General features: G+C 56.4%; 2 protein-coding genes across 10 annotated transcripts in view; one reads left to right on the forward strand and one right to left on the reverse strand.

Moving 5' to 3' along the window:
* Window positions 1–545: 545 nt before the first annotated feature.
* On the forward strand, window positions 546–5,016 carry G6PC3 (glucose-6-phosphatase catalytic subunit 3). 2 transcript variants are annotated; one of them, XM_019752257.3, is made up of 6 exons: window positions 555–992; window positions 2,922–3,028; window positions 3,429–3,519; window positions 3,690–3,808; window positions 3,999–4,140; window positions 4,371–5,016. In XM_019752257.3, exons 1-6 carry the CDS (start codon window positions 775–777, stop codon window positions 4,732–4,734), a joined length of 1,041 nt encoding a protein of 346 aa, XP_019607816.1. In that variant the 5' UTR covers window positions 555–774; the 3' UTR covers window positions 4,735–5,016. The 2 variants fall into 2 exon arrangements, with proteins under 2 accessions (XP_019607817.2, XP_019607816.1); XM_019752258.3 differs by lacking the exon at window positions 3,690–3,808 and having other exon boundaries at window positions 546–992; window positions 4,371–4,534.
* A 1,934-nt stretch (window positions 5,017–6,950) lies between these two features.
* The window catches only part of HDAC5 (histone deacetylase 5), a 34,239-nt gene continuing 28,929 nt past the window's right edge, over window positions 6,951–12,260 (reverse strand). For all 8 annotated transcript variants that reach the window (XM_019752256.3, XM_019752255.3, XM_019752251.3 and 5 more), the window contains 13 exons: window positions 12,100–12,233; window positions 11,640–11,760; window positions 11,119–11,168; window positions 10,850–10,957; window positions 10,372–10,427; window positions 10,141–10,228; window positions 9,058–9,177; window positions 8,717–8,814; window positions 8,419–8,537; window positions 7,801–7,934; window positions 7,450–7,534; window positions 7,154–7,319; window positions 6,951–7,074 (listed from right to left, as the gene is read on the reverse strand). In XM_019752256.3, the coding sequence (XP_019607815.2) occupies window positions 7,035–7,074; window positions 7,154–7,319; window positions 7,450–7,534; window positions 7,801–7,934; window positions 8,419–8,537; window positions 8,717–8,814; window positions 9,058–9,177; window positions 10,141–10,228; window positions 10,372–10,427; window positions 10,850–10,957; window positions 11,119–11,168; window positions 11,640–11,760; window positions 12,100–12,233 (1,319 nt within the window). In that variant the 3' untranslated portion in view covers window positions 6,951–7,034. The remainder of the gene's footprint in view (window positions 7,075–7,153; window positions 7,320–7,449; window positions 7,535–7,800; window positions 7,935–8,418; window positions 8,538–8,716; window positions 8,815–9,057; window positions 9,178–10,140; window positions 10,229–10,371; window positions 10,428–10,849; window positions 10,958–11,118; window positions 11,169–11,639; window positions 11,761–12,099; window positions 12,234–12,260) is intronic.

Genomic DNA, 12,260 nt, shown 5'->3' on the forward strand with positions numbered 1-12,260 from the left:
AGGTGGGGGCAAGGCATGCTTAGAACTGGAAGTATGCATGACTTAGACTGTCCTATATGGAAGAATCCGAAAGTCTCAAAATCAGGAGGCTTATCTGTCAGCCTCCAAATCAATAGTGGATGAATTCGGGCGGGAGAGTCTTGGGCTTGGGGAGGAAGGCACGGATTAGGGGTGTGTGCAAATTTAGGATCCCGCTTCAACGCCGACCAGGACTGCCTGGCTCCCCGGACAAGGGGGTGTCTGTAGCCTTCTCTCTAAGAGATCTCAGAATATCTTTGGAGGGTAGCGGTACTGGAGAAGAGGGTCCGGTTTGTAAGGAATCCCAGCCTTGAAGAGTACACCTCCGTCTTCGCAGCAACAAAGCCGGGACCCTGGGTGCGCCACTGATCCTCAGGTTAGTCGGTGCCTTGACCCGGAACAGCAGCGGGAGACGCCGCTACGTAAGACCAAAGTCCACGTGCTGGCAACAGCGGCCACGTGGGGGCTCTGCGGAAACGCCTTTGCAGAGTTTTGTCCCCTGTGCTGCCCAGTAGAGAGGAAGGCAGGAGAAGAGCGCCGGAGGAAACGGCACCGGCAAGGGACCAGCTCGCGGGAGCCTGAGACTGCCAGAGGCGGGGCAGGGGCGGGGCTTGCGCCGGCCGCTTTAGACAAAGGCGGGGCCTGGGTCTCGCAAGGGTGGGCTTTGGAGGGCAGTGGGTAACCGTTTATTTGTGGCCGGTACTCCTCGGCTTCCGCTCTAGAGCAATCCCTGACCGTGCTGGCTCCTGAGGCGCCATGGAGTCCACACTGGGCGCGGGCATCGCGATGGCCGAGGCGCTGCAGAACCAGCTGCCCTGGCTGGAGAAATTTTGGCTCTGGGTCACCTTTCTAGGAGATCCCAGGAGCCTCTTTCTGTTCTACTTCCCCGCGACCTACTACGCCTCTCGCCGCGTGGGCGTCTCAGTGCTCTGGATCAGTCTCATCACCGAGTGGCTCAACCTCGTCTCCAAGTGGTGAGATAGCGAAGCCCTCCGGCATCCAGTTCCCCCACCCCCAAGGGCCCTGAGTCCTGTACAAGCCCTGATCTTTCAGCAGGTGCCTCAGAGGCTTGGATCTCGCCCCACCCTCACCACCACCAGTGAAACCGAGGCCTTAAGATCTTCCGTTCCTACCCCATGCCCCTGACTTTTCCCCTTTGAGCATCTGTGCATCTTGTATTGAGACCTTAGAGCCCCCATCCTACTCATTAGACCAGTGTTTCTCAAAAGGGCCTTATCAGAAGTCGCCTAAGGGGCACGTTTAAAATGCAAATACGCCATCTCACCTCAGACATTCTGATTTAGAAACTCCAAGGGAAGTCCTGGGAATCTGTATTTTAACAAGCATCTATGGTGAGTTAAGGAGCCGAAAATCCTGCTTCTCAACTCACTTTCATTCATCTATTCATTCATTTATTTGACATAGTTTTTAAGAAACATGCTTTGTGCCAAGCTTCGCACTAGCTACTAAAGACAGAGAAGACTTGCAAATTAAGAGGGTGGTCCCTGGAACATGACCAACAGCATAGGAAGCATTTGAAAACTTAGGCTAGAAACATAGAATCTCGGGCTCTGGCCCAGAGCTACTGTATCATAAGCTGCATTTTAACAAGGACCCCAGGTGATTCTGTGTACAGTAAAGCCTGAAAAGCAGAGCTAAAGCATTGCCTTCCATGGAATACTTTCTCTTCTTCCTCTTTCCCTTCATTCACTAGTAGTAGGCTCTTCACACAGACTTCAAAGCTGGGAATCCCAGGCAAGTGGGTGGGGCCCTCGGGCCTTGTCTCTTTGTGCCACCTGTTCTCTCTTGGGTGCAGAAGGGAGCTCTGCCTCCCACTGGGGATGTAGCTGCACCTCTCCTCACTTCAGCCTCTTGCCAGCCTGGGGGAGGAAAGAGGGAGGCTGATAGGAGACACTTGAATGGACTGGAATGACTTGCTGAAAAATGGAATAGGAATTACCTTCCCTTCCACTCTCCCGCAAGGCCTTCACCCCTACTGCACACGGAAAAGCAGTTGCCTAATAATTTTCGTCTTGCCTAATTGCCTTTTGCTTTGAGTTCTCTTCGCTCTCAGAGTCTGTATAAGCCTCCCTCTCTAGTCCTGTTCTCCTGAGTCAGACCACCTCCACTGGGTAGATACTCTTAATGCCCGCCCCCCCCCCCCCAACAAAACCCTCGTTCATCGGCTAAGTATGTATTGAACGCCTCGTGTGTGCACAAGGTTCAGGTTTTGGTAGAGGCAGTCTCTTCTGTACCTACCTCCCCAGCTCTTGGCTTCCTACCAGCATCTCTTCTGCGGTCCCACCTCATCTGTTTCTGGCCACAGCAGCCTCCTCAGTGTATGGTTTCCCAGGGTCCAGCCAAGCACCTGCTAGGCCAGGGGATTTTGAATTTTTTTGCCCTCCTTATTCTTCCTCAGCCCTCTCTGACCATTCTCCACTCCTATTTTCAGACAAGAGGCTTACTTAAGTAGTTCAGGTGTAGGTAATTCAGGCCAGATATTGGGAAATGGAGAAAGGAGGAAGCAGAAGAGTCAGTGAGGGTCTGGGAGGGAAGGAAGGAGAAAGAGAGCCAGGTCTTGGGCTCTCTGTGGATGAGAAGAGCAGAGCTGGCCCTGCAGAGGGAGGGGTAAGAGTAGGACTTCTGAGCATCTCAGAGAGTGTGAGCACCGTGCGCGCGCGCACGCCCCCCACAATCTCTTACCTTCTTATCACTTTTTTAAAAAGAGCGTGCTTTCTCCTGTTCCAAGGTAAAACACCATGGCAATGTAATGGCCCAGAATTGGACTCCCTTTCTGACTTCACCACGCAGGCCCTCCAGAGTACTCTCGGTGTCCGTCTGCCCCTCTCCTGTCCCGCAGCTCTGTGCGCACATAACATCATCTTCTATCTGTTCTCTTCTAGGCTCCTGTTTGGAGACAGGCCCTTTTGGTGGGTCCATGAGTCTGGGTATTACAGCCAGGCCCCAGCCCAGGTTCACCAGTTCCCTCCTTCTTGTGAAACTGGTCCAGGTAAGAAGTCTCAAACCTCCCTTTCTCTGTGCTTAGGGTTCGGGTGTTTCAGAGTACTTTTCAGCAGGGTGGCCCGACCAGAGGCCCAGCCTCTCAGTTACTGGCCCAGAGAACAAAGACACCCCAAGAAGACCACATTGAATTCTGGGAGGAGAGCAGCCATGCCAATGGGCTAGCTGTCCACCTTGTTTAGAGTAGAGCAAGAGCCACAGGTCAAAGCAGAAACTTGAGAGCAGTGACCTCAGGGAGGGGTGAGGAAGGCTTCGGGGTGGAGGGAGGTATGGACCAGTACTGGGGGAAGCCTCTCTTCCCAGCCAGGGAGAGGTAGCTGTGTTGAACTATCACCAGCGGCACCTGGGTTCCGCCCCAACCCTCTCACAAGCTTCTGGATCCCCCACAGGCAGCCCTTCTGGACATTGTATGATCACAGGAGCAGCCCTCTGGCCTATAATGACAGCCATCTCTTCCCAGGTGGCCACTCGTTCCCACAGGTACACCTGGGCATTGCCCACTAGTGGGGGCAGGGGTGACGGTACCCTGGACCCAAAAGACCGAGCAGCAGGGCAGCTTGGAGCTGGAGTTCTGAGGATCCTGGGCATTTGTGCTGCGGGAAGCCGAGCTGTGTCCGGACACCCCCTGGACCATTTGCTTTTCTTTTTAGCCGCTGGGTAAGAGTGATGCCGAGTCTGGCTTACTGCACCTTCCTGCTGGCTGTTGGCCTGTCCCGGATCTTCCTCTTAGCACATTTCCCTCACCAGGTGTTGGTTGGCCTTATAACTGGTGAGCAACTGAGACAACAGGATGGGCCCAGAGGGTGCTGTTAGCCATGGGAGGACCAGTCTAGGATCTTCCCATTGTACAGCCAACTCCAAGTCCTCCCTTTTGTCTGCTATTTTGCCAAGCTGCATTGTAGCTCGGGGGGGGTCATATCCCTGAACTCCTTGAAGCTGCTGTCACCCCACTCCTCCAGGTGCTGTTCTGGGCTGGCTGATGGCCCCCCAGGTGCCCATGGAGCGGGAGCTAAGCTTCTACGGGCTGACTTCACTAGCGCTCTTGCTGGGTGCCAGCCTCATCTATTGGACCCTCTTTACACTGGGCCTGGATCTTTCATGGTAAGTCCTGCTTTGAAGCTTGGGCAGACTGGGCCTGTCGTGCCTCACTTGTACCTAGCCTGGTGGGTCTCTGGTTCACTGTAGCTAAAAAAGGACACATTACCCACTCACAAGCATAGACTGTCCTGGGGTCTCAGCAGAACATGGGGGTAGGCCCCAAAGGGGTGAGAGCCATCAGCCCTATAGGTTCCAGGAGAATGTCTCTCCTGGCAGACTTTCCCTCCCCACAGGTCCATCAGCTTAGCCTCCAAGTGGTGTGAGCGGCCCGAGTGGGTGCACTTGGACAGCCGGCCCTTTGCCTCCCTGAGCCGTGACTCAGGGGCCGCGCTGGGTTTGGGCATTGCTCTGCACTCCCCCTGCTATGCCCAGGTACGGCGGGCATACCTGGGAAATGGCCAGAAGATAGTCTGCCTCGTACTGGCCATGGGGCTTCTAGGCCCCCTAGATTGGCTGGACCAGCCGCCTCAGATCAGCCTTTTCTACATCTTCAATTTCCTTAAATATACCCTCTGGCCATGCGTGGTTCTAGCCCTCGTGCCCTGGGTGGTGCTCTCATTCAGTGCCCAGGAAGCACCACCCATCCGCTCTTCCTAACTTCAGGTACCCCCCACAAAGCCAATACTCCATGACCTCCACACTCCAGAAGGCAGCCCCATCCCCTGCCAGCCCCCCAGCAGGCCCTGCTCATCTGGAATTTCCCACTTCTCCCACCACCTGATCTTAGCCCTAAAGAAGGACCATCTCTCCCCAAATAGCTGGTCCTCTGCCTGCCTTTCCTCCCATGTCCCCAAAAAGTAAAGGCAACAGCAAGACCAGTGGATTCCTACAGCACTGTGAGGGGCTCAGAGTGGCCCCAATAAAGCCCTTGAACACGTCTGCGCTCTCATGCCTATGTGCCACTGAATTTGCCTGCGTGTGTGCAAGTGGAACCCTGGCCAGGCCACCTGTGCTCCACCCCCTCCAACCGTGTTTCCACAGAAGAGAGTCAAAAGGAAGGTGGAGGGCTGTCAACTCAGTGGAGACCTTCAGCCTTCGGCACATCACCACCGAGGCCACACCAGAGTTCCCATAAAGCACTGTGGCTACTTTCAGTGAAACCTTATCTTTAACCTACTGGATAGCGATCCCACCCCAGTCTCCTGTTTCCTAAATTGGCTAGTCCAGGGGCTGGAGAGAAAAAGAGCAGTTTTTATGACTAGGAGGGGGAATAAGAACGTCTACTCCATTTGGGAGCCCAGAGAACAGAGACACTGGCCCCAGAATGCACTGCCAGAAACAAGTTTATTTATACAAGGACACACAGTGTAATGGGTTACAAAATACTTAACTGAAAACCATATCCAGGGAGACAAAGCAAGGAGTGGGTTTACATGAGAACCAGACTAGCCATGGGGAGCGGGAGGGTAAGAGGTCCAGAGCTTGGGCTCAGCATGGGGAGGCCTGGCACATTGAGCCCAGCCCCAGCCCCACCCCCCAGGAGGATCTAGAACACGCTAACAACACACAAGACACAAGCACACAATGAACTGATGGTGGTGGGACTCCTGCCCCTCCCCTGGCTCCCTCAACCCTGTTCAGGCCCCCATTAGGATAATAAATATGTAAACAGATTGGTGGGGCCCCGGGGATTGGAGGAAAGAAAGTGTATGTGGTATTGGAGGAGGGAGGAAGACTCAGCCCCCTAGGAGCCACTTCCCATCTTTGGTTTCCTGCAGGCTACACAGCATTCCCTACAAGCCTTGTGGGCCCCCAGCCCTGAAAACAGCGCTAGTCTGGGCTCCTGGGAAAGAGAAAGGGTGGCACCTCCTCCTGGTCTTAGATCCCTTGGGCTGGTGGTGGCCAGCAAAGGAAGCCCAGGAGGAAGGGAAGCTCCAGCTGAGGGCAGACTCCTGGGTTGCTAGGTTCTGACTCTGCCCCTTCTGGAGCCCCCAACTCTCACCATCCCCAGGCTTCAAAGCGAAAGTCCCCAGGAGGGAGGGTGGGCCACTGACCCTTCTACCTGCAGCATGCTGGATGACTGGAGAAATCTGGTCCTGAACAGCAGAGGGGCTCTCACCAGCCTGGAGTGCCCCGACAGGGACCACCTTCTCCCCATCCCAAGGCTGTGCTAGCAGAGGGGCAGGGAGGCCAACAGAGTAAGGTAGACAGCAGGCCTGAATTTACAGCTTCTCTAGGCCCGACAGAACCCAAGAGTCAGGCCCCATCCCTCTCCACCCTCTCCAGCCCATGGAAGGGGAAACAGGCCCTGAAGAGTGTAAAGCAAGACGGCCCTGCCCACAGACCTCAGGCCCACATCCTAGGGTACAGCCTTCCCCTTGGTGCTGAGGCCAGGAGAAAGGAGAAAAGGTCTGTGCAGAGACGGTGAGGACAAGAGGGGAAAAAGGGTGGGGGATCACCGGGCAGGAGCCCACCTCCCCTCCACTCTACATCTTAGACTACAGAGGGACCCTCCAGAACCTCCTGAGGCTAGAGAGGGGAGGAGGGTGAAATTAAGGCATTTCCCCCCAAGTCAGCTGAAGCCAAGGCACCGAACTTCCTGTTCCCTCCTCACTCAGGGAGACTCCAGAACCAGAAAGTATGATCTGGGCCCCCATGCTCACCCTGAGCTAGCCCAGGCTCCAAAGGGGAAAAGGACAGAATGTGGGAAAGTGGGTGTGAAACACAACATGAGGGAGGGGCTGGGAAGGGCACCCCCAAGCCCTACAGAGGGAGCCAACTTCTAGAGCTGAGATAATGGGCCACAGGGGAGGGGGCCTGAGGCAGCTTAGAGGAGCAGGAGGGGCGAGGCTGAGAGACCCACACGGCACACGTTGTTGAATGTGTGACTTTTTGTTTTTAATAGAAAAAATAAACAAAATCACAATGATGGAGCCCAGGGGATGGGGGCCGGGGCGTCACAGGGCAGGCTCCTGCTCCATGGGCTCCTCTGGCGGCCTGTGGGACAAGCACAGGAAGGGACACTGAGTGGGGGGGCACCAACTTGGACAAGGGCGGAGAGGTGGGGGAACCTCACCTGGGGCTGTGTTCCCGGGCGGCAGCAGCCGGGGCCTGTCCGGCCCCCACCGACAGCAAGGCCATGGCACTCACAGTCTCGGCCTCCTCCGTCTCACCTGCCTGGGCCTCGCGCAGGGAACGGCCCAGCCCAGCGGCAAACCTCTGCACACAGCTCCAGTGTTTGCCTATGGGTGAGATGAGCGGTGAGGAGGGGGTGAGGCAAGGCCCAAACCCCCATATACACATCCCCAGCCCTGGCACACCCATAAGCTCTGCTCCCTTAGCAAGATCTGAGCCCCTCTTGTCCCCACGCACTCTGGATTTCGATGACTTTCTCTAGCGTGGCCACTGCGTTGATGTTGGGCTTTTGCTGTAAGACTGTCTCGTCCAAGGGCTGTAGCTGGCAGGGGAAAGAAGAGAAGGCTTAGCGGGGGGATTGGGTGGTGGTGTCTGCCACTCTAACCACCCCCCTTCAACATCAGCCATTGCTCACGCCAGGAAGAACCCCTACTCAGAAAGCCCTCTCTGGCCACCAGCTGTCCCTGGGACTCAGGAAAACCTTCCCAAGGGCCTTTGGTGTTGCTTGAGCCAGGAAGACCTCCCTCCCAGCCCTTCAGCCCCTGGCCTACAGGTTCCCATCTCCCAGCCCCTCCCCGCACCCCTCACCTCCACGCTGAGCAGAGCCGAGACACAGGCCTCAGAGGCATCACAGATGGCGGTCAAGTCGTGGCCTCCCTCCAGGGCCAGCACCACCCGGCCCCCTGCCAGTGTCATCAGCTGCCTGGTTAAGTGACCAAAACCTTTAGGGATAAGTGAAGGGAGATGAAATGGTTAAAAACAAAAAATTCCAGAGAAAGCAAGGAGAGAAAAAAACGAGAGAGGACAAACAGCACAAAATAAGATGGCAGATTTAAACCCAAATATATATCTGTAATAAAATTTAATGTCAATGCCCATTAAAGACAAAACATAACAGACTGGCTTAAAAAATCCAATTACGTCTTATAAGGAGCACCACCGAAATAGGAGGGATCAATAAGCTCTGTCCCTAGGCCTCCAGGAGGAGATGCACCCTCTGCTAGGCCCACCCTCACCCCACCTCCCCACTTACCCCTCAAAACAGGGTTGGCAGAGCGAGCCTGACGGGGCACTGCCAGGTGATTCCCAGTCTTACCCCTGCCCCAGCTCTCCTCCCAGCTCTGCAGTATCAGCTTATTCCTGCTCCATGCCCCTCTCAACCCCATTCGCACTGTCCAGCCTCCCTGAATCCCGCAGCAGGCTCACATCTGGCGGTAACAGAGTAGCCACCCAGTGGAGATAGGTGTCCCTCAACAGCATCAAACCCGGCGGAGACTAGGACCACGTCAGGTGAGAACTCGTGGGCAATGGGCATCACCACTGTCCTGCAAAAGGAGGGCCCAAGCTGACCCTGGCAGGAGGCTGGGCCAAGCCTCACCCCACTCTCGTGTCTGTCCCCCCAAGTCAGCCCCCTCCACCCACACCAAACTGTGCCTCTACCCCCACCCCACGGCAGGGCCTGGCGGGGGTCCCCACCCTTCCCTTGGCCCTTCTCAGTCCCCACCTGAAGGCCGTGAGGTACTCCACATCTCCGATGGGGGGGTCCACACCTCCCGTCCATGCCACGTTCACATTGTACCCCACGCCTGGCCCTCCACCAACCTGGCAGCATGGTGGGGGAGGGGTTACTCTCACTGCTTGGGGATCCCAGACATTGCCCCCGCCCTCAGCCCTGCCTGCAGCCATCACTCCACTGACCTCTGTTCTGCATGATGGGGCAGTTGGTCGGCATGGTCCTCCTACTAGGAACCCAGATGCCCCAGGTACCACCACGGGCCTCTAGGATGTCAGGTCCCATCCCACTACCTCCCCGAGGGGCCCTGAGTGGGAGCCCAGGAGCTATACCTCTTCAGGAGCCCCGGAGCCTGGAAAGAAGTTCCCATTGTCATAGCGATGCAGGGAGATGTAGAGCACAGAGGGGTCAGTGTAAAACGCTTGCTGGGTTCCATTGCCGTGGTGAATGTCCTAGTGGGGGGGGGGAGGGGTGGAAGCATCAGGAAAATGGTACCGGCTCTGGCCCAAAGGTCAAAATCCACTCCTTCTGTGGTGAACCATGAGGGTGCAGCCCGCCACTAGCTACAGGGCACCTGCATTCTGTTCAAAACAGTGATAACCCCACACTTCCCTAACCAGGGTTTGTGGGTCGGGACGTGGTGCCATGCAGGGGAGATACAAAGCCATGGTCAGGATGTGGTGATATGTCCCCAGAGCCCATTCTACACGCAACAGTGTGGAGGGCAACGTTAAGGCTTGTAAGGAATTGAAAACTGATACATTCTGAAGAAAAATCCCACATTAAAATGAATTTTTAAGCCAAAATTGGATTTCAAAGAGATTTCATCCTTGATCAGGACTGTTCCTGGCTCCTTCCCCAGCCTACAGGGAGTAGTGGATGCCTTTCCTGCTGCCATGAGGCAAGATTTTGAGAAGCATTGCACAGGAGCAAGCGCTGAAGTGCTGGGGCCAAAAGGCCCGATCTGGAACCCAGTGCCAAGGTTCCAAGCTAAGCGACCTTCGTTGGGTAAGTCGCCCAACAGCTCAGTGTCTCCATCTATAGAAAGACATCCTAATTCTTATTCTGCAAGATGGCCATGAGTAGCACCGTGTCCTGACACTCGGTCGGCCCCCAGTCGAGAGTGGTTCTAGCAATGGCGGTAGCTGTCTCTACCCACCCTTCAAGGTAGGAAGTCCCCTCAGTTGCTTGAGGCTGCAAGGTGCAGCCAAGATGGGCCAGGGGCTAAAACCACTTTTGAGCTTCTCCCAGTGAGGAGGGAGTGCCATGGGAATGGAGGGCTGGGCTAACGCTCCAGCAGGAGGACGTAAGGCAAGCCATCAGGCCCAGCTCCAGCTCGGGCACCTGAGGAAGTGGGGGCAGGGTAGGTGGGGGCTTCCTGAAGGCTAACCCTGGCCCCAGAGCCCAATGTTTACCCAGTCCACGATGAGAACCTTGCCCACGTTCAGCTTCTGCTGCAGGAGTTTGGTTGTGATGGCTACAGAGTTGAAGAAGCAGAATCCCCTGGGGAGAGGGGGAAGAAAAAGGCAGCGAGGTCAGCCTTAGCAGAGGTTTGCTCCATGAGCAAAAGATAACATGCATTACCTCGCTGAGAGGGAGTAGGGGTGAGGGCAGCTGTTCCAGTGCAGGGCTGGAGTGGCACTCACATGGCTGTGGATTCCTCGGCGTGGTGTCCTGGGGGCCGGATGATGGCAAATCCATTCTAAAGAGGTGCAGACACAGGGACAGATGAGAGACAGACCAGCAAGCAAGGTGTCCACGAATGGGTGGACACAGAAAAAGAGAGGCATAAACCAGGCAGGGAAGAAAACACAGATCAGAAATAGACATCCTACACACACCTATAGGAATGCCAACTATGGGCCACACGGGCAGGCAGGCCGACCCATCCTGGCCCTGCAATACCCATGGGTGCACCAGATACTAGTGCCGCCTTGTCAGTCCCTCTTTAGCCCTCATCACCCAGCTGGCCCAGGAACAGTCACCTCCCCACTCTGGCACCTGAGAGCTGAGGTTGCCAAGGACTATGCCTTACTGAAAGGAAAGCCCAGGCCGCCCCATCCTCTGCTCCTGAAGATTCAGGACCAAAGCAAGCAGTGCTGCAGCGCCCCTACACACACTCACCTTGAGTTCTCCAGCCGCCACCTTGAAAGCCAGCTCTACCAGGCAGCCCACCGCCATGCGAACGGCACTGGAGGAGTGCATCTCATTCCATACAGTGTCACTGTCCACCTGCAGGGGCAGGAGAGCAGGCTTCAGCGTGCCCCCTGCAGGGGGAGGGCAAGAATGGGGATGGGCACCTGGACAGTGGGCCAGCAGCCGTGGTGGGCAGGAAGGGAGGGGCCAGAGCTGGGAGACACCCTCCCATCCCCACTGGCAGGTGCCCAACTCACCCCAATGCCCCCACAAGGCAGCATGGCGTACATCTTCTGGCTGATGGGGCCTGCAGGGAAGAGAAACAGCTACTCTGGAAACTGCCTCAACTGCCAGGGCTGCAGAAGGCAGTGAGCTCAGTCACAAAAAGAGGCCAGAACCAAGTATAGCACAGGCCTCTGCAGCCCACGCCAGTTGGAAGATACCTGTCCCCTGTTCTGGGGGGACATCCTACTTCTGGGGCAGATGGCAGGGAGAAAGGAGCATGATCAGTTAGGGAGGAGGGAGAGCACGCCCCCATCATGAAGCCTGACCCCATCTTAAATCCTGCGACGCATCCCACCCGCATGCTCTGATCATGTCATATTCTACCTGAAAGGCGCCCCATGGAGGTGTGCAATGTGGCAGCGTGTCACCTCTGCCAAGGGGATGACCTGTGCTCATGGGGACCCACGTGCCTACCCTGGCCGGTGGTCTTCCTGGCAGCCCCCCATCCTACCCACGCCTGGGCCACACCCTGCCCATCAGCCTGCTGGCTCACCAAGCAATTTCTTGCTGTCCAGCTTCTGTCGGTTGAGGGGGCTGGTCCCATAGAGCAGAGTGTGGTATTCGGAGTGCACTGTCTGAATCTCATCTAGCGTGGCTTTGCGACCCCGGATCCGCTGGCAGGAGACAGCAGGAGGAGAGGAGTGGCACTGAAGGCCAAGCTCTCCCTGATGCCCAGACCCTGTCTGCACCACAGCCTGGGGCCCACGGAGCCACTTCTGCTTTCAGGAGAGCCAGAATACCCTGGTCCCCCAGGGATCCCAGTCCAGGACCCTCCCCCATTCAACTGGGGACCATGGGGGAAAGCTGGTTGCAAGAGATGGAACTGCGAGGCAGCTGTGGGGACTGGCCCTGAGGTCAGGGGTTGAACAGAAAATGAAGAGAAACGGAGAGAGGCTTCACCAACAGGGGAGCCATAAAGGACTTCACAGAGCTTGAGTTGGGGGCTCCCTTACCTCACACTTGCTAAGCAGGCCCGTCTCCTGCAGCCGGGACCAGATGCTCTGGATCCGGCCAGCATGCTCAGGGTGCACGTGTGTGTTCCCGCACATGCACTGGTGCTTCAGCATGAAGGTGTCGTACACCACACCTGGGCCAGAGACAGCCGTCAGCCAGC

Source organism: Rhinolophus sinicus, chromosome 12 (assembly GCF_057876585.1).
Source record: "Rhinolophus sinicus isolate RSI-liver-muscle chromosome 12, RSI-T2T, whole genome shotgun sequence".
Taxonomy (NCBI): Eukaryota; Metazoa; Chordata; class Mammalia; order Chiroptera; family Rhinolophidae; genus Rhinolophus; species Rhinolophus sinicus.

What these genes read in the sequence shown, in the direction of transcription:
- G6PC3 (XM_019752257.3), top strand. Translation starts at nt 775, where the DNA reads ATGGAGTCCACACTGGGCGCGGGCATCGCGATGGCCGAGGCGCTGCAG. An exon ending in TTCTTGTGAAACTGGTCCAG is followed by an intron (nt 3,029 to 3,428) that starts GTAAGAAGTCTC and finishes GATCCCCCACAG; the next exon opens with GCAGCCCTTCTGGACATTGT. An exon ending in CTGGGCCTGGATCTTTCATG is followed by an intron (nt 4,141 to 4,370) that starts GTAAGTCCTGCT and finishes CCCTCCCCACAG; the next exon opens with GTCCATCAGCTTAGCCTCCA.